The sequence below is a fragment of the Delphinus delphis genome, chromosome 9 (assembly GCF_949987515.2).
Source record: "Delphinus delphis chromosome 9, mDelDel1.2, whole genome shotgun sequence".
Taxonomy (NCBI): Eukaryota; Metazoa; Chordata; class Mammalia; order Artiodactyla; family Delphinidae; genus Delphinus; species Delphinus delphis.
The window spans coordinates 94,540,350-94,560,482 of record NC_082691.1 but is presented as its reverse complement, the minus strand read 5'-3'; the positions used below and the strand labels follow the sequence as shown (position 1 = coordinate 94,560,482).

At 47.8% G+C, this 20,133-nt stretch overlaps 1 protein-coding gene across 1 annotated transcript in view; it reads right to left on the bottom strand.

The window, feature by feature from the left end:
* Positions 1–15,921: 15,921 nt before the first annotated feature.
* Positions 15,922–20,133, bottom strand: part of TMEM178B (transmembrane protein 178B) — a 360,164-nt gene continuing 355,952 nt past the window's right edge. Inside the window, exon 4 of the mRNA XM_060020026.1 lies at positions 15,922–16,306. Coding sequence (XP_059876009.1) covers positions 16,056–16,306 — 251 coding nt within the window. The 3' untranslated portion in view covers positions 15,922–16,055. The remainder of the gene's footprint in view (positions 16,307–20,133) is intronic.

The window sequence follows — 20,133 nt, the reverse complement described above, 5'->3', positions numbered from 1 at the left end:
CACATGGGCTTAGCTGCTCCTCAGCATGTGGGATCTTCCCGGACCAGGGATCAAACCCGTGTCCCCTGCATTGGCAGGCGGATTCTTAAGCACTGTGCCACCAGGGAAGTCCCCAGTTTATATTTTAAAAAGAAAAAAAAAAAAAGGTCTTCAGTCTTATATGGCACACTGCCAAAATTTAAAGAGTAGTTTAGGGACATAAGGGAGGAAAAGCTAAGGATGACCCTCCACTCCCAAGGTAAACCGCCTTGTCACAAACCTCAGTGATAAGGAGGGTGCTGAAGACATATGGAAGACTCTTTTCACATCATTTCCACCTCATCGGTGGGAGGAAGGGGGTTCCCGAGGCAGGGCTCTGTACCCTCCCCATCAAGTAGTAGAGAGATGGCGGCCCAGAGAAAATACAGAGGGGCCGCTGTAGTCCCTGCCACGGAGCAGGAGGTAGAACTGTGGACATCACTGCTGTAGGGGCCACAGCCCAATCGGTGTCGCAACACCCGGACATGGAAAGGGTCAGGCTGCAACCAGTGATGCCAACAGATGCTCACGGAGACAGGCCTTCTGTTGTGTCCAGACGGCTGGAATCACCATCACCTTCAAAGTGACGCCTTGCAGAAAATCCTTTTCCATTACCGTTCTTTACAAAGGCTCCGTTCCACAATTTAGTACCAGTCACACCTTCTGATCATGTCTCATTAGTCAGTGGAACTTCACATAGACCATTTAAAGTTTGAATTATTTAATGATAAATATGTATATAACAGCTAGTATATGCCAGGCGCTCTTTTAAGTACCTGGCCAATATGAACCCATTTTATCCTCACAACAGCCCTACAAGGTAGATATTATTGGTACCATCCTCATTCGCTGAGGGGGAAAGTGAAGCATGGAAAGGGTAAACATCTTGCCTAAGGTTACACCGCTAGTAGAAGGGGCCAAATTTGAACGCAGGCCATCTGACCCTAGAGTCCTTGCTTATAACCAGGAAGGTATACTGTCATGAACTAAAGCTTTGCATCTAGCTCACAAAAAACACAAAAGAAGGGATATCAGGGTGAAGGGCCTCCAAGTCCCCTCACTCCAGATCTACTCTGTCTTGTGGTCTAGACTTTTTCAGGAAGAGGCAAAAGTGAACTCTTCCCCCTAGAGCCACCCCATGTCTACTTTCCCACAGTGGCTGAAACCTCGTGGTCTCACACACACCTGCTCCGGGGCAGCTGATGCAGAGTTCAAACCTGCTCACTGGGAGAAACAAAACCTAATTACTTGGCCTTGTTCTCCCAGTGGTGACCCTAAAAACCAGCGTTACACCCAGCAGAAGGGATCTTTCTTGGCATGTTAGTTAAAAACGATACCTGTTCCGACTCACAGACATAGAGAACAGACTTGTGGTTGCTAAGGGGGAAGGGGGTGAGGAAGGGGTAGATTGGGAGTTTGGGGTTAGCAGATGCAAACTATTATATATAGAATGGATAAGCAAGTCCTACTGTATAGCACAGGGAACTCTATTCACTATCCTGTAATAGAGCATAATGGAAAAGAATATGAAAAAGAATATATAATTGAATCACTTTGCTGTACAGCAGAAATTAACACAACATTGTAAATCAACTATACTTCAATAAAATAAAATTTTAAAAAATGATACCTGTTCCAAATTGGCTTTGAGACCTCAGATGGGGACAACTGTTTTCATTGTCCTTTGAAATCCTCCTGTGATCATGATCCTAGATAAAAGATATTAGCAGAAGCATTGAAACGAACGCTCAAACCACACAGCTAGTAAGTGACCCTTCCAGATCAGTGCATACGAATCACCTGGAGCTCATGTTAAAATGCAGACTCCGATTCAGTGGCTCTGGGGTTGGACCAAAGACTCTGCATGTCTAGCAAGATCCCGGGTGATGTGGAGGCTGCTTGGCCCTTGGACCACACAGTGAGTAGCAAGGTTCTAGAGCATGTCTCTCTCTCCTAGAAAAGGAAGAGTTCTGCAAAGGGAAAGACTATTTTCATTCCCAGGTTTTCCCCTCTCCTGAAATAAAAGTATTTCAAAGCATGATTTTATTACACACACACACACACACACACACACACACACACACATACCTTTACAGGGTAGCTGTATTGACTGAAGAATGGTGAATACAATACATGCGAGTTTGCATTTAAATTGTCAATGCGTCCACGGAGCTTTGGGTGTGGTGAGTGAGCAGGGTGCCTGTGGGACTCTAACACCTGGGTGGGCTTCTGCTCAGACACCCGTCTTAGAGGGTAAGAGGTAGAGCCTGCTTACTAACGGAAGAGGACAAACTGTGCAGAGCAGGGAAGGGAGCCTGATGAGCACTGATCACAGTTCTGGGCAGGCCCTTTCGTGGGGGGCAACTCTCTCATCTTCCACAGCAGTCTGGAAGGCAGATGGTGGAAACCCACTTACATAACACACAGGCACACAGGTTGAGGGGGCCAAGTGACACAACCTGTATATAGAAAGATACGAATACAGATCTGTGCTCCTTCCACCCCACACCCACACCCATCTCTCGTGAAGGGCATGTGAGCTGCTTGAGAAGAAGCATGTATGGAAAGGAGTCCACTAGACAGAGAACTTTAGCCAATGACCTGAGAAGAAGGCCAGGGCTGGGCTTGTCTGTAGTGGATCAGGGGGAGGGGAGGGAAGCTAGGATATCTGGGGGAGGGCTTCAACGTGGAGAGGAACTATGTCATGTTTGATCTAACTTAAGATGTAGCACAGTGCACAGTAAAGGGTTCACTCGGCAGGGCTGGGGTGCCCAAACTCTGCACATTCCAAAGAAAGATGTGGCCTTTGCGTGGCTCCTGGGAGATAACCTTCAAGCCCTTGGTATATCTGTCTGATCAGTGTCTTTGTTTACCTGGTTTTCCTTGGGCCATGTTGGATAATTTATGCTAACAATGTGATGTATGGTGGAGACCTTGTTTGACCTTTGGAGGTTGGGTAACTAAGGTCAGCTATATGGGTGTTCCGTGCCCACCCTACTGACCTCCCCCAAGTCCCTGCCTGGGCACTAAGGCTCAGGGGAGCTCCCCTGGTTAGCAATACTCCTGTTGTCACACAGCTTTGCTGGGAGAATTAAGCACTGTCTGTACAAATCCACGGCGGGAGGACAGCTGGAAGCTGTCTCATCTCTCCTGAACTCTGTCCTACCTGCCTTTTACCTTTGTTGATTTTAATCTATATCCTTTCAGTGTAATAAACCATAATCCTGAGTATAACAGCTTTTCTGAGTTCTGTCCGTCCTTCTAGCAAATCACTGAATCTGAGGGCGGTCTTGAGAACCCCCAACAACACTTACCTAAACAGGAATTTAACACCAGCATTAAGGACCAACTTGAGTGAGTGGATGGGGGAAGACTTTAGATGGATTCAGATCAGTAAGTGTTTACTGAGCACTTACTACACACCAGCCACTACTAGTCATTGGAATACGAAGATGAGTAAGTCAGAAGCCCTGCTCCTCAAGACAACCCAGTTCCTGAGGGGGTCCAAAGGAAAACACTCATTTCATCTGGAAGTGTAAGTGCTATGAGAGAGACACAACGTGATGCCATGGGGCTGAAGAAGGGCACTTAGCAGCATGGGCACTCGGGAAAGGAAGGCTTCCTAGAGGAGGGCACCCCTCTGTGGACATCCCAGCTACTGGGGGGACCTGGTCACAGTTTCTGGTGCTGCTTTTCCTTATTTAACAGCTCTCGCTGTGCGGATTTTTGTGCCTGGAGGCACAAGTGCTGAAATGAAGTAAGTGTGTTTCCTACATACCCAGTGGACTGCATAATTCATCACAGACACAGAGATCAAAGTTGTGCTTCTTCCTTGGAAAAAGGAGAAGCAGGCTGTTTACCTCTTTGTGGTTCAGCCCAGGCTGTCTCCAGGGCATCTGTGTTATGCCTCAGATAGTTGCTGGTGACCCTGCCCACCCTTCAGGTCGGAACACTGCGGCACAAACTCATAGGAACTTCTGGGAGCCTCATCCCAGAAGCCTCCTCCCAATGCTCCTCACCTGACCCTGAAGGTACCTGGGCTGAAAGGCCTTGCTCATTTCTTAGGATCAGTGGTGCTTCCACTTTCTCTCTTCCAAGGGACATCACCAACAAGGAGGGCAGGGGACCCTTAGGATTCTGGTCTCCCACTTCTTCAAGTTAAACATCCCCTTGCCCATTCTGTAAGGCACTTACCTTGGCCTGTACTTACTTTTGAAGTATTTTACTGTTTATTTCCATTAATTCCAGGATTCCTCTTTAAAAAAAAAATTTCCGCTTGTGATACTGTTATTTATAATAAGAGATATACATTAGGTCTTCATCCCTATTGCTGGCACAGAGCTTCTAAAGCCATTGGGATTTCCTAAGCAGAAAGAACAAGGGGAGCATCTTTTGTTCTAATATTTGTTCTTTTGTCCTAAGTTTCTGAAATCCTGAAAGAGCTCCAGTTCCGTAAAGGTGTAAGGAGTGTCTTGTAATTCATAACAAGCCCTTTTCAACCACACCAGAGTTTATGTTAATGAGGTCGTTTTGGAAAGTCACTAAGGATGGGGGGCTGGTTGTCAAGGGAATCAACCAGGTGATTGGATGGTTGGAACTTTCGGTCCCATCCCCCAGCCTTCCGGGGAGGGGGGAGGGGCTGGAGATCAAGTTCAATCACCAATGGCCAACGATTTAATCAAACGTACTTAGGTAATGAAGCTTTCATAAAAAACCCAGAGGATGTGGTTTGGAGAGCTTCACGGTTGGTGAACATGCAGAGATTCGGGGAAACTGGTGCCTGGAGCGGGCACAGAAGCTCCACGCCTCCTTCCCCATACCGTGCCCTATGCATCTCTCCCAAGGGTCTCTTCCTGAGTTATATCCTTTTATAATAAACTCTTCATCTAGTAAGTAAATTGTTTTCCTGAGTCCTATGAGCTGCTCTAGCAAATTAACTGAACCCTAGGAGGGGTCGTGGAAACCTCCAATTTGTATCCAGTCGATCAGAAGCACGGGTGATAACCTGGACTTCTGATTGTGTCCAAAATGGGGACAGCCTTGTGGGACTGAGTCCTTAACCTATGAGATCTGACACTATCTCCAGGCTGACAGTGTCAGAACTGAGTTGAACTGTAGGACATCTGGTCAGTATCCTCTGAGACTTTCTAGGCAGGTCTTCTTGTACAATGCCTAACACTTGTGCATATCTTGGAACACAGGCTGCCAGCCATGGTGCTAATCACTGTCATGAAGATCCTACACAGACCCACTGGACACTATTCAGATGCACCATAAAGAGATGCAGCAACGTGCCTCTCATTCAGGGATCCTTCCTCTCACTCAGATATCCCACCTCTAATGAACATTTCCCCTTTTTTGCCTGCCCAGGACCTATGCCTCTTCCAGTGCTTGGGGAATTGCCTACTCTATGAATCTTGGCAGGAGACAGGGTTCACCATTCAAGAGAGAAGCTAAGGGCTCTAGACCTGTTTGCCTGTCCCCCTCAGATGGTGCACACCCCTGGGATTCTGGGGATACCGACTGAAAGAAGCGGGTACCTGGAGATTCATCCTGTTGACAGTGGCAGCGCAGCAACATATGGTCTCCATGGTGACAGTGGCAACCAGGCAACTGTGATGGAGAGTCCAGACTGGACTGGGTGTGATTCTGGCTAGCTAGCTGCTCATTTTTTCCTGCCTGCGCTGCGGGCTTCCAGCTGCCCATGTCTTTTCAGTAAATGACTTTCCCACTTAGACCAGACAGAGCCGGTTTCTTTGGCTTAAAACCCAAGATGCTGACTGACACTATCCTTAAAAAGCACCTACCTGGGCTTCCCTGGTGGCGCAGTGGTTGAGAATCTGCCTGCCAATTCAGGGGACACGGGTTCGAGCCCTGGTCTGGGAAGATCCCACATGCCACAGAGCAACTAGGCCCATGAGCCACAAGTACTGAGCTGCGCGACTGGAGCTTGTGCTCCGCAACAAGAGAGGCCGCAACAGTGAAAGGCCCACGCACCGCGATGAAGAGTGGCCCCGCTCGCCGCAACTAGAGAAAGCCCATGCACAGAAACGAAGACCCAACACAGCCATAAATAAATAAATAAAATTAAAAAAAAAAAAAAAAGCACCTACCTCCTGTCATCTTCACTTCTTCCCTAGATGTCCTACCCAGGCATGAGCCAGAAATGTTTAAAAGGCACATGGGTGGAAAGGAACTGGGATTCTAAGGTAGGGATAGAGATGATGAAGACTGTGAGAGAAGTGTCTCTCCTTACTGATAGCTAAGAAATAGGGTGGGAGGTTAGAATGTAACCAGTAATTTCAGCCTCTTATAAAGCATTTTAAAAAATGTTATGAATGCCAACACTAGGAGAAAAAGAACAATAGTTTCCTTGTTTTTCTCTTCGGAGTCCCTCTCCATCCCCACCCCACCCGGCCCTGCAACTTTAAAAGCATTTACCTTCGGCTTACACATGCTTGAAATGTTTACTGTCTATTTCCCTCAGGATTAGAGTTTTCAGTCTGTTATCTACATAAAAGTTGTTCTGTTTTTCTTCTGTACAAAGCCTGAGGGAAAACTATAGTTCTCCATCAAATACTGCAGGGTGTACCCCTCTTCCCCAAGTAGATACAATTACTTAAAACACACAACATGATCTTCTTTATTTAATTTTTAATCAGTTTACATTCCACAACTGACAGATTATTTATTTTTATTTTTTCCATGAACAAGTCATTTAATTACCAGACACTTTATTTCTTCAATCGATGGAAATACAATATTTCTGCCAATTTGAAAAAGAAAATTGCAAGATGCAGTCAGTGTCAGTGAAGCCCCCAAATGCTCTCTGCTTCCTCAGTCCTTGCAAAGTCACAGGAACCTGGCAATTTCCCTTTTCATCCCCCCCTCCCACTTCCCTGTTAAATTCACCTCTCAGAATAGCACAATAGTTTCAAGATCTGGTTTGGATCACCTTTCCTGTAATTAACTATGAGAAGGAACAGACAGTACAATAGATCTGATAAGATGTAGCATTCTTGTTAAGATTAAACAACACATTTATTCACATCGTATCAGAACAAATTAACATAACATTTAATCTTATTTTAGCACCAATAACCACAGGAATTGCTACCTCTCAGGGCAGAGGCGGTGTTGGAACCCTGCAGTACACATCACTCCTTGTCTAACCAATCAGAACGCACTATGCAAATTAAAGGTAAATCAATTTATATTGACTGAGCAATAATAATCTGGTGGACCATAAACTGAGTTTTTACGGCTACAGTCCCTGTCTAATGACCATATATAAAATGTACTCACCAAATCAGCTCATTCTCTTTTGCTCCGTAACACAGGGCTCAGAATGCAATATTTTAAATGAATCCAACCTTGTCATATTGGCTCTTTGAAATGCTTTGAGAATGCCCAGGGGTTGTTTGCTCGCATTTTATTCTGTTCTCTGCACTAAGACCTCACTTCTTGTCTCCACCCTGCTTCTGTCCCTGCCCCGCTGAAAGAGGTTTCTTCAAATCTAAGGAAAGCCTTGGGGCAGGAAGGAGTGGTGGGCAATAGTGGACTGAGTCCTAGTGTAAGGGACAGAGCTTGTCACTGCCACCTCCTAGGAGACCCAGTCTGCCTGTGGCCACTGCTCTTTACAGCATAGCCCCTTTTAGCATTTAAGGAAAGTAAGGGATTGAGAAAACAGCTCCAAATATTGGTGAGATGCTATTAGCAGGTGACTGGACCAGGGGACGAGAAGTTGTGTAGATCTTTATTCTTGACGAAGAGAAGGTCCGTCCGCCCCTTTCCATCCTAAGATAAAGGACGTCTGGATAAGGGATAAGCTGGTGTTCCTACAGCTGAAGAAAGTGACTTGCTTTGGCCTCTAGAACTTTGACAGGTCATCAGGGCCATGCCCAGGGGCAGCACTGACCCTCTGGGGCAGATGTGCTATGTATTTGACAAGCAGCGGTCCTCTCCTCTAAGCAGGTGAGCAACTTCCAGACGCCAGGATGGCAGCCTGGACATTGCTCCTGTGTTTTCTACCCGGGGCCAACACCGACCTCCAGCATCTGCCTGCCGTGAGATCTGTGTGACTCACAGGTAAGGGTGATTCCATTCCATCCCCTAATGAAGAGACTAAATCTTTGCTGTCCTACACGTCAGCCAGTGGCCGCGTGTGGTTACTGAACACTGGAAATGTGGCTGGTCCAAACTGAGGTGTTTTCTAAGAGTAAAATTCACATTGGATTTCGAAGATTTCATTTGGAAAAAAAAAAAAGAACGTAAGTAGCTCAGTAATTTTTATACCGGTTCTATGTTGAAATGATAATATTTTTGATATGTTGGGTTAAAATAGGTATTAAAATTAATCTCACCTATTTCTTTGGACTTTTAAAAAGGGGGCTACTAGGATATTTAAAATTGCATATGTGGCTTGCATTGTATCTACTGGACAGCACTGTTCTGAATTGCCTTCCTGAAGCTGACCCTAGAGGTGATCACTGTGGACCATCAGAGAGGAGAAAGGTTTGGATTGAAGGTGCCATGAAGGAGGAGGGCTTAGGTCACTGGCCAAGCTTGGTGTGAATCTGCCCCTGGAGCAGCTAGTCTTCTCTATCCTGTGGGGAGGCAGCTCCTTGTGCTATAGGATTACCTGCCCCCGTTTCTCTTTTCTACTTCCTCTTCTGGGTGCCCTGCCTTTTGGGGGTCCTTCTCTGCTGCCATGCTGAGGATGCCCTGTGATTCTGCCACTTCCCCTTCCGAAAGCTTTCTCTACCTTACCTCGACTGCATCTACCCCCACACCCCACCAAGGCTTTCTTCATTCTGATTCGGTCGCATCCCTGGGCCAGACTCCCTGCTTCTGATAGTACAAGCTGGGGTGGCAGAGTAAGTCACAGATTCCAAAGCAATTCACATACATCATCTCCTTTGAAACTCTACCTCCTACCCCAGCACAGCAAAGCTCTGTCCGTAACCACAGTAAAATGACATCATCAAAGTGGGTGGAAAGGCATCCGAGAATGAAAAGGTAGATAAAAGGCTTTGGACTCTGAGCACAGAATGGCTGTTAGCTCGAGGTTACTTTCCGAGGAGTGAAAGCGTGGGGCGAGAGCAGCCAGGAGGGACTCTCCGAACGCACCTCCTGCAGTAAACACGTACCAGCACGGGCTTGAAGCCTCTCCCAAAGTAGCAGCAGAATGGCCAAGGAGACTGGGAGCCCCAGGAGCCCCCAGCCCCGTCTGGCTGAGAGGACGCAGAGACCTGGTGAGGTAACCACATTCGCCCAAGGCCCCGAGCGAGCCGGTGACAAAGCTATTACTACCGCCCCCAGATCGGGTCTCTGTGTTGACCTTCACGATGACCTTCACCCTTCACACTTGGATGACTTGCTTTTACTTTTTGGAAAATATACTTTAAAGGCCCAAACCTTTAGAAAAGAGAGTTCCAAGCAGACACTCGTTGACTGTCAGAGAAACAACCAGAAAGAAAAACCCAACAAAATTCCTGCGCCAATGGCCTCCCTCCCTTCAAATCCCACCCAGAGTTGGGATTTTAGGGCAGTCCACGTAAGTCCTCAGAAAACCGAGGGCTACAGCAATGCATTTGTTTAGTCTCAATTCCCTCCCCCTTATTTTCAGTTTCCACTTTTATTTGTACATTTTTACAGATAGTCTTGACTGGCAAAACAGTCACACCATGAGTGGAAAGGGGAAGGGAGGAGATGGAGTCGGTGAAAGCTCTTCATGTGAAAGACATCATTACAGTCACAGCGACACAGACACACACACACGTTCAGCCTAGAAAGGGTCTACGGGCGACCCGGAAAGGAAGGGAAATGTGTAGCCAGGAGAGGACAGCGGGACACAGAGTTCCTCCAGGAACAGACACCCGGTCCTTGGAAGTGAAGAGAGCTGCAATGGCTGAGGTTGCTGTCTGTCAAAGCGAGGCCAGGTTTGAGTTACTGCCGTGTAACTTACACCCAGTTTTCTGTTTTTCAATAGTGAACAACCACCCTCTGCGGTTGGGTGGTTGCCCCATCCCTGGCTGGGCTCCAACCATACCGGGAGTAGTGACCTGGATTTCCCTTAGAGAAGGTCTCGCCATACCACTTAAGCTGATCCACTGCAAAGTGGAAAGCGTGCAGACCCTTTGGGAAATGCTTTCTTGTCTTGTTTAGAACCTAGAATTCAGCTTTTCCCAAACAGGATCATGCCCAGAACAACTCCTAGTGAATGCACCCTCCAAAGGCCTTCCTATAAGAACCCACGTGCTTTTGATGAAGCCATCCGCTTCACCAACGGCCAAGGGAAAGAAGATCCCAGTTCCTTGAAGCTCGTTCCCATCGTAAACTTCTAAGACCATTAAAATGCTTCGGAATCTGACTTGCCCCACCACTTGGGCCCGGACAGCTAGAAACGACGTGAGGAGAATGGTAAAACAGTAAATAACTGAGGCCTCGACTCTGTGCCTTAACAGTTAACTGTTTTAGCTCACTTATGCCATTTGCCACATATGGTTTACTTATTCCATCACCTCTGGGAATAATAAAGACGATTAAGAGTGCTCTTGCACTGGCCTTGGACATAAGGAAGGAAGGCTGGGGATGGGTAAATTAAGGAGCCGACTTCTCTGAGGAACCTGGATGATCAAATAAAATCTATGTGCCTAAGTTGGAGAGGACAGTCCTGTTCAGTGGCCAAGATGACCCCTCGTTTCTAGATTATCCTTTCCGCGGTGAGACTGAGAAATCACGTGGAAAAATTCCATTCGGTGGGGGCTCGGCCGCTGCAGGAGGATTTGAACAGCGCATAATTCATACGACGCTTCATGTTTGCAAATCACTTTGCAATTTCTTTGTCACCCTTAATATACCATGAGGTAAAGTGTTATCTCTATCCTCATTTTGTGGATGAGGAAGTTCAAGTATGGAGAATACACAGTGCCCAGAGTCACAAATCATTTTAGTGCAGAGCTGAAATGAAATGTACGGTAATTGCATTATACAGGTGTAGCTGAATTAGTGAGTTACTCTGGCTTCAGTGCTCTCACACCTATCATTAGACTGAGATGGCACTCAAAAAAAAAAAAGAGAGAGGAAGGAAGGAAAGAAGGAAGGAAGGAAGGAAGGAAGGAAGGAAGGAAGGAGAAACAGAAAAAGGAAAGAAATCCCAAAGTTGGAATCTTTTAGCTCTGTTCCACCCTGCCCCTAAGCTCTGGCCTCTTCAAAGGGCTGTTTGCTACCTCTGGGGGCTCAGGGCTCTGTGCTCTCACTGCCGTGAACATGGGGTCGACTCCACGCAGCCCAATGTAGTTCTGTGGTCATGGGCTGCACCCCTGGCCCCAACTGCCAACCCAGAGACAACCACTGATGAAGTGTTGGGGCTATGATCGTTGTGATGCCCAGAGCCACGGGATTATGAACAATCTTCTAAGGTTTTTTTTCTTTTGTATTTTATTTTTCTAGTTTTCTACAATGAACATGTATTATTCAGGAAAAAAAATCAAATAGCCAATAATAATGCAGTCTAAGAACTAACCATAATGTTTAAGAAATATTTTGCACCATGGAGACATTGATGAAAAGAGGGAAAACCCAGCCCACCAAGGTGACCACGTTGAGGGAAACCAGAAACTTTTGTGACCATCAACTCAGGGGGTCTTGTTTAAAAATCTGTCCCCTTACCCTATGGTATAACAGCTGGAAGACAGCACAGAAGCCAACCCGGCCGTTAATGCACGAACTATTTCTATCTGTGGTGAAATCACTCCATGACTCATCACCTTTCCCTGGAAAGGGCTGGATATGTCCACGGGAAAGGTTCGTCCCTAGAGCAGAGGGGACCTTTTCAGAAGAGCAGCTTCCCTTTAGCTACAAGAATCAAGCAAACATCCCCCACGCATCACACCAAAGATGACCAGAGTGTATTTCTTCCCACTCCTTCCCCCACGATACTTGAAAATCAGTTCGTTAATGCTCTCAGAATAAGCCAGGTGAAGACAGAGTCAATTCTAAACGCCTCCGACTCAGGTGGGCAGCTTTGGAGACGTAAGCAGCACATCCTCCCATTAAAGCAGGACAACTACACGTGGTTCTTTCATTTCAGACCTCTCATGGTGACAGTGGATGAACACTAAGACGTGGGGCACCGACGGAAGAGTCTCAGGACATCTTCTTCCCTTATCGAAAGAAAGGCAAGCATTGCGAGGTGAAACCACTCACTCCCGACAAGAGAACATCCCCAGATGGCGCCAGGGCCCAGGGTGCCGCACAGGGACGTGTGATTGAGGGAGGCTTTGTCTTGATTTGGTGGAGTTGTCCAGTGTTTGTGACCTTGTGATCCCTGAAATCGAAAGGGTGTTATCGTTGAAAGGCTGGGACTTGGAGGAGGATTGAAGCTGGAACAGGCACATCTGAAGTTGGTTTACACTTTGATGGCAGGGAGTCACAGAACTGCTTATGAAACCTACAGCCACAACGAACAAGGAAGGGGGCTGCTTGGAGCGGATGAGCGTCTCTAAAGACAGATTCCTTAACTATTTTAATGGGTCGTAGTTGATGCAGGGAGAAGGTGGAAGTGAGTGCACAGAAAGGAACAGAAATCAGAAGAAGAAACCAAAACTCTCCAGATGGGGGAAGAAATAGGACCTCTTTCTAAGGCAGACACCCCACTTTCCTGAATCCCCAGGGTCCTAGGGCAGGGAAGGAAATAAAAGGGCCCGTGCTCAAGGTCGACTTTCACGGAGCTCAAAACACATACACGGTCACAGGCCTCGCCTGCACACCTGTAGGGAATTTGAACTTGACCCGGGGTGGGGGCTGGTGGGTGAGGCCGTGGACCCTAAATCCCGTCGGAAGGCTGGGTTCTACTCGGATCTGGGGTTAGCAGAGTCTGATGTAAAGAGTCCCGAAGGTTGAGCCTCCTCCTTCCTTCTCCTCCCTCTCTGCCTTTTCTTCCTCAGCGCTCACAGCACGAAAGCTTCAGTGACAGCTTGGAGTGACACGTCTTCATCTGCGGTCAAGTCCCTAGGCCGGAGGGATCAAGGTGACCAGAGCAGTTCTCCCACTTGCCATCTGTACAGGGCTTCCGTCCTGGCCACGTGGCTGGGCTTTTATTGGCCCCGAGCAGGGTCAGACCCAGAGTGTGCGTGTCTGTACATTTCTGGCCCCATTACCAAAGAAAGCGGCTCTAAGCTCCTGCTCTGCTGATGGTGAGTTGGGCCCAGGTGGTTTACTTCTTTCCTAGGGGTCCTCCTAGCATTTAGGAACATTTCAAAGGGATGCAGCAATCTGTGATGAAGGTCTATGATGAAGATTAGTAGTTGGAGAGAGTGGATGATCTATTTACGGCAAGCATGGGATTAAAAAAGAGGGTATAAATTACAGGTTGGTGAACAGTACCGGTTCCTTAGGAAAAGTTTAAATGATTGATTACAAATTGCCCCATTTGGAATTTCTTTCCGCATTTTCCTACAATTGGGAAACAGCTGAAATTTGGATGTGGTCACAGACAAGCCTCCCGCCCCAAACAGATGCTGGTGGACGCCCAGCTCTCCCTGCTAGGCGGAGCCCAGTCGAGATGCTTGGAAGGAAGACACAATCTGAGATACTTCTCACTTTTCCTCAAGCCCAAGTATGCCCTTCCCCTGAAGTGGGAAATCTAACTTTTCAAAGCAAATTATTATTTTTTTAATTCCCTGTACAATTGAAACACTGGGTTTTCCTGAAAATTATCTCCCTTCTCACAGAATACATCCTTTGTTTTAAAAACCATCCTTAGAAGTGCAATTAGGAGCTAACAGCATTTCCTGCCCCGTCGTCTCCTAGCTCCCCATGCACAGGGCACTCACTCACACGTGAGCCTATCTGCAGAAGCTAATCCGTGTCGCCAGCAAGGAAGTCTTGAGTAGTACACACCCACACCTGCGTCCAGGTACATACTGACACAAATGTACACAAAATGCACCAGAGAGATACACACACACAGAGCCCCACAGTCAGACCCGTCCACGCACATCAGATGTCCTATGTGGTTGTGAATTACACACACACACACAGTCAAAAAGAGCAGATGAGGAGAGAGGCGGGACTTGGAGCCTGGTGGATGGAAGAGGGAGAAGGGAAATGGTTCACAGGTGAGAAAAGGGGGGAGCTGGAGGGGAGGCAGGGTAGAGGACAGGTAGATGAAACAGAGGGCATGGCTGGGAAGGAAGGCTGCTGAGTGGGTGGCAAAGTTCCCAGAGCACATTCAGTTATGAAGCAACTGAATTCTCGGCTACACGGGTGACCCACGGCTGGACGGCTCGGGGAATTCTCTCTTTGCCTCCCCAGGGCTGCTCGGCCCCCGCGGGGTCACTGAGGTGACGGTCAGCTGCTGCTGCCCACTCTTGCTGGCAGACTCCTGTCCCCCCAGCTTTCACAACCCGCTGGCTGACTCCATAGCTCGCCAACCCCCGCAGTGCCAATGCGCTCAACCGAGCCTGAGACACCGGGCTGGATTGAGGCCACTTCCGTTTGGGTGCTAGCCACCAGGATGGCTACTTGGGGATTCATGGCCTTGAATACCAAGAGGAACAGGAAGAGGGCAAGCGTCAGGAGTTCTCCATGAATTTACACAATATCATACAAACTGGAGTCCATGGGACATGGCGGCTCTCTGCAGGTGACCCATTTTCTTTCGTCTGTACAGAGGTCAACCCTACAAAAGGGGTGGATGTCCAGTGACAAAGGACAGCTTCTGTGATGGGAAGTGAAAGGTCTTGTCTGGTATGTGGACTTTCCAACAGCAACAGAGGCCACTTTCCTTCTCCCTCTTGAACCGTGTTCCCCCTCTTCGCTCATGGCTCGTGTACCCAGCTGTGTCTTGAACTTCCAAAATCAGAGGACTAAATCCTGTGGCATCCCAGAACTAGGATGTGAAGCACACAGGTCCTCTGCCCAGTGGTTTTGTCCTTGGTTCTGCCCTCTGGGAATTTCAGGTGCACTAAAAATAACAGAAAAACGCAACACAAATGATAAAACCCCACACTCAGAAAACACACACACGCACACGCACGCACGCACGCACACACACTCCAGGGAGCTGAAGCTGCAAAATTGGCCCCCATAGAAGCCCCCCCCTCATGATGCTTCCTAGGTCTTGGGCCCTCCATCCTGGGCCATGAAACCACCCCAAATGACAGACAACAGTCATAACCCAGTATTGCCATTTAAAAAGGGGAAAAGAAAAAAAAGGAAACTGCCTGAAGTTGTTGCACACACACGCGCACGCATGCACACACATTACAGCGTTACTCCAAGGCTCCGATTTTCCCGGGGAGTGCAGATGGGGCTCGGGGCAGGGCGGCCTCTTGCTTAACTGGGTGTAAGGCAGCTGGAAGGTAAGACTGGGTTTTCTGAGCATCCACTGAAGTGTCCTCTCATCGAGGCGGACCTTGTCTCTCAGCGTGTCGTGCTCTCCCCCTCCCCACCTCCGAAACTCTGTCCCAAAGTTCGGCAGCAAAGAGAAAACTCCCTTCGCGGTGTGTCTTCTCTTCCACTTCTTGTGCGTCACTGGTCGGCCAGGAAGGAAATCAGACGGGAAGAGCAGGAGAAGAAAATGCTTCTGGAAATGGCCTCAAAGATCTGGTTCCATTCTATGAACTAAGGGCGTCGTTCCTCTGATATGATCGGTGTCGGGGTATCGTCCCCTTCTGCCAGCCCAGCGGAGGGTGCTTCCTTGTCTACACCCGTGCCGCCCCAGACCACGGGCACCGTCCCTTCCCAGCCCACCACCCCATCCTCGTGAGTGACGGGCGGGAATCGGGACTGTCTCGAGTGGTGATGTCTTCAAGAAACCACGGAGCCAAAAGTTAAGAACTGATGGAAGAGCCACGTGATGGGAACGCTTTCCCCATCTCGGTGATGAGGCAACACAAAGTCCGACGAGATGCAGGTGCCTAAGCCAGCTCCACTCTGCCTCGGCACTGGCGCCATCTTGATTGAGTTCTGTTGTATATATGTATATTATATATATATTTATATATATATATATGTATGGGTTTGTTTTTTTAGCACACTGTCCCATTCTCGGGTCTGGATTTGGGGCAGTTGGTCCTCGGGACAGGTTGGACAGAAGGGGCCAAGGTACAGAAGAATCCCGAGATTAGCGTGAGGCCCAGGCCCCCCCAAGCACAGAACATGGACCATCCGTAGCCATGGCTGATGTCGTCGGGGAGTCCATACAGGTAGCGTGGGTAGCGTGACAGCTCAAAGTTGATCCCGGCCACACAGGTGCACAGTGAAATGATGCAGAAAGTTCCTGGAGGAGAAGGGAAGAAACAGGGGTGGGGTAACAGAGAAGGAAAGGGAAGAGGAGAGGGAGAGAGAAAGAGAGAAGTGAGGTTTACTACATTTTCGATTTTCTTGAGTAGAAACAATGAGGAGATCCAGGTAAGAGTAACCTGCTAACGAGATCAATATTTGGAAGGATTCACGGAGAAGGGAATAGTATCAAGGCTTCCTCATGCTTCAATAACGACCCAGTCTTGGATAAACTCGGGGAGTCTCTCCTTTGGGGAAATACTAAAAATATATCACATGAAAGTTTGTGTAGGGAGCAGTGAAGCAGGAGAGTATTCAGCTCATTTTTCGAAAGCCTTTAAAATTCAGTCTTTCCTTGGAGATGCAGAAAACACCCCCCACTGCTACTTCTTTAAAGAGAGAAACATTTTTACTCTTTTCTTTTCCATACACAATGTCTCATACGATATTAGGTTTTCCTTTAATCCATTTACCAACCAGCCATCCAAATCCTGGAAGCCTTTTCCCGTAAGACATTTCCCAGCGTTTTCTGTGGAAAACTAAGCCTAGGAGATAACTCCTTCACGACGCGGCAGCAGAGTCGATAACTCTGGGAAACTCTGTACGTCACTTCTCACCCACTAAGATTCATGATGCACAGTAACATAAGTTAACTTGTCCAGCCTAGTCTTACGAAGTATTTCACAAACTTATTCAATGATGCTCCTTTAAAAAAAAACCATTGCTCAAATTAACCTCCAATGAGAAGGCTGCTACAAGAGATACAATGTTATCAAATAGAACAGAATTATAAGTCCACTTTTAGCCAATAGATATTTGATGTACCTAAAATGAGTTTAAGACCTTTTCTCGATATTTGCTATGTCTAATGTTTCCTCTGTCACTGCAGATAGGAGAGCAATGGCCTGAAGAAGTAAAGTCTGGAAAAGGCTGGGTGGGGTCGATAGTACTGCAGGGGTCCAGGCTCTTCAGGGGCTGTGATCTGTGTTTCCAAAGACCACTAATTCAGGAGCAGAGCAGAGGGCGGTCCAGAGGCAGGAGACCAGTTAGGAGCTGTAGTCAAGGGGAGAAGGAAGGAGGGGTCTGGCAAGGAGGGAGCAGGGCAGGGCTGAATGACTGTTAGTGAATGATGGCTGGTAGAGGCAATGGAAAGCAGCGAGTCAGGGGCGACCTGGGCACAGGTGCCACAAAAATAAAATTGTGTGGGTGGGAAGCATGTAGGTGTACATATGTGTGCATGTGTGTGTGTGCACGTGTGTGCGTGTACATGCTTGTGCATGTGCGTGCAGCGACAGTCATCGTGTACAAACAGATATGGTACCATCATTACCTGGGAAAACTGGGGGGGGTTACAAAGCACCCCGAGTCTCTCCTGCTGTGCCCTGGGGTTCAGATGGAATTCTAAGACGGCACCCAGGGTGGATTAGGGCTCATCCCAGACTTTCTTAATCGGAATCTTAGGGAGAGGATGGGAATCTCTCCTTTTTAAAAGTTCCTCATATGATTTCTGTTGATCGGCCGGGTGAGACCCTGTGTTAGGGCAGAGGTTCTTTGTATAACCTTGAGGCACAGATTCAGGTGAGGGAAGAAGCCGAGGGGGGGCCACAGGGAAGGAGGCAGCCGGTGGGACCCTGGCCAAGGACAGCGTGATGGCTTGGCCATCACTGAACTGAAGAAAGCTTCGTATTGACACCAGTTTCAAAGACTCCAAACTCCAACAAACGAGAGCTGGCCTGCTCGTGCCTCAAGTACGCTTTCAATTTCTGGTTCAGAAACCTGAGTGTGCGATGACGTCATCTACTAAAATTTAGATTTAGGACAGGAAGAGGGAGAGAGAGCGCGCACACGTGTGCACGCGTGCTGAGTTCAAATCTGAGCTGCCCTTGGGATGTTAAGGCACTTGGCACCGTGGGTCTGGAGCCTGGTAGTAATTTCTGAGCTAGAGATGTGGACTGAGTCATCATCTTATAGATTGAAGCTCTGGATGGGACTGAGGTCACCCAAGGGCTCTCTATAAACTGTATCCACATAGGATACTTTTAAAAATGGAGACGTTTCTTCTCATCAAATTGTGCACAGTGATTTGTTCCGGGAGAGAAGGTCGATCTCAAGGAAGTTTTGATCTTCCTAAGTTACCAGTAGCTGAAAAAGCTTGACAGACACTATTTTAAGGGTGTTCTGCAAGCAGAGCAGACAGGACACAAAGATGTGGTTGATAAATCAAGACCTAATTACTTAATTACCATACGGACTTAATTAGCTACCAATTGGAAGTGGCCCAGCTTGTTGGTAACATCCATCTTGTTGTCATGTTAATAGGGTTAGTTGGGATATCTTCCTGCCTCCACTTCCTGTCAGTTGTTCTGTGACTCTGGAACCTTTAAAGATTTCTGTAGTTTGTTAGCTCCCGTCAATATCCCCGTAGATGGGAAAAAACTCTGAGGGCTCTCACTTAAGACGGCGCGTTGTTACGCAGGTCATCTGTACAACATGTCGGGAAAGCCCGTTGAGACAGAGAAGAGTTGAAGCAGCTTCTGCCAGCTACCATAGACATGGCTGTTTTCCATTCGGAGCAAGGATTTATATATTTTTATGTACTTCTGCACTTATAAATTCAAGTTTGGAAACGTGCATTAATAACTGGAAATACACACGGCAGGAGTACCGGAGTGTGGGGGGACGAGGGGCACAGGCATGCAGGGACCCTACCTGACCCAGCTTTCTGTCTCAGGTGATGAGCCCAGCTCTCAGATCTGTGGACTGGTGACCAACCGGGAAGGGTGGGGTGCAGAACTCCCCCTACCACCACCAACTCTGACGGGTTCTCTGGGGAACTAATAGAGATTCTAAATGTTTCTGCTAGAAAACATCCTCAATTAAAGGGCGGTAACAGATATTACAGCACGGGGGATTGCAGCCTCCTTCCGTTCACCCAAAAGTACAGTGGTCCTTTGGGCAAGTATAAGGCTCTCCTCTCCCCTCAAGGAACAGGCCGTGGCCTGGGTCATTTTATTTCTCAGGAGCACTTATCGATTGGTGAGTGAGGATCCAGAAAGGCAAACGTAATAATGCATGGTCACATCTTCTCAGTAATTCCCCCCCATGGCTTGGGATTTGAGCCTCACTCCAATCAGCCTCCAAGACTAACTGTAGTCACAGTTAGCAATTAAGTGAAATGAACTACCCAAGCCCTTCCCTTTGGAGCAAGGCTCTGCTGTGTGGCCAGAACTGGCTGTAACACTGGCTAGGCAAGTAGGGACAGCAGCAGCGCGGCTGTCAGACCTAAGTGACGTCAGGTCTGGGGAGGCAGGTTAACTGCAATGGGGCAGGCGGAAGGGGACACTCCTGTGGCCGCCGGCTCCACGGTGTACCCAACGGCCAATCAGCAAATATTTGTTGAACTTCTGTGTTTGTGCCAAGCATTATGCTAGATGCTAGGAGGATAAAAAGGAGAATAAGATAGGATCACTGTTCTTAAGAATTTTTAATAAAGTCTAAAATAACAAGATGAAAAAAAATCTTATAATCTCGCTGGGGATATGAGACAGATATAACTGAAAAGCTGAGGATGAAGTGAAAATAGCACCAGACTGGGGATTAAGAGACCTGAGTTTAGTATCAGCTCTGAATCTTTGGTCCCCTCATCTGTAAAATCAGGGCGCTGGGGCAGACAGCTCTAAGGTGGCTCCTATATCTAGCCACGTTTAGGAAAAGAAGGGCTAATACCCAGAGGTAAATGGTAAGAGACAACTATGCTGGGCCAGGGAAGGTTTCCCAGAGGAAGCAGGGTGTCCGCAGGCAATAAAGAGAACGGGGTCCGCACCT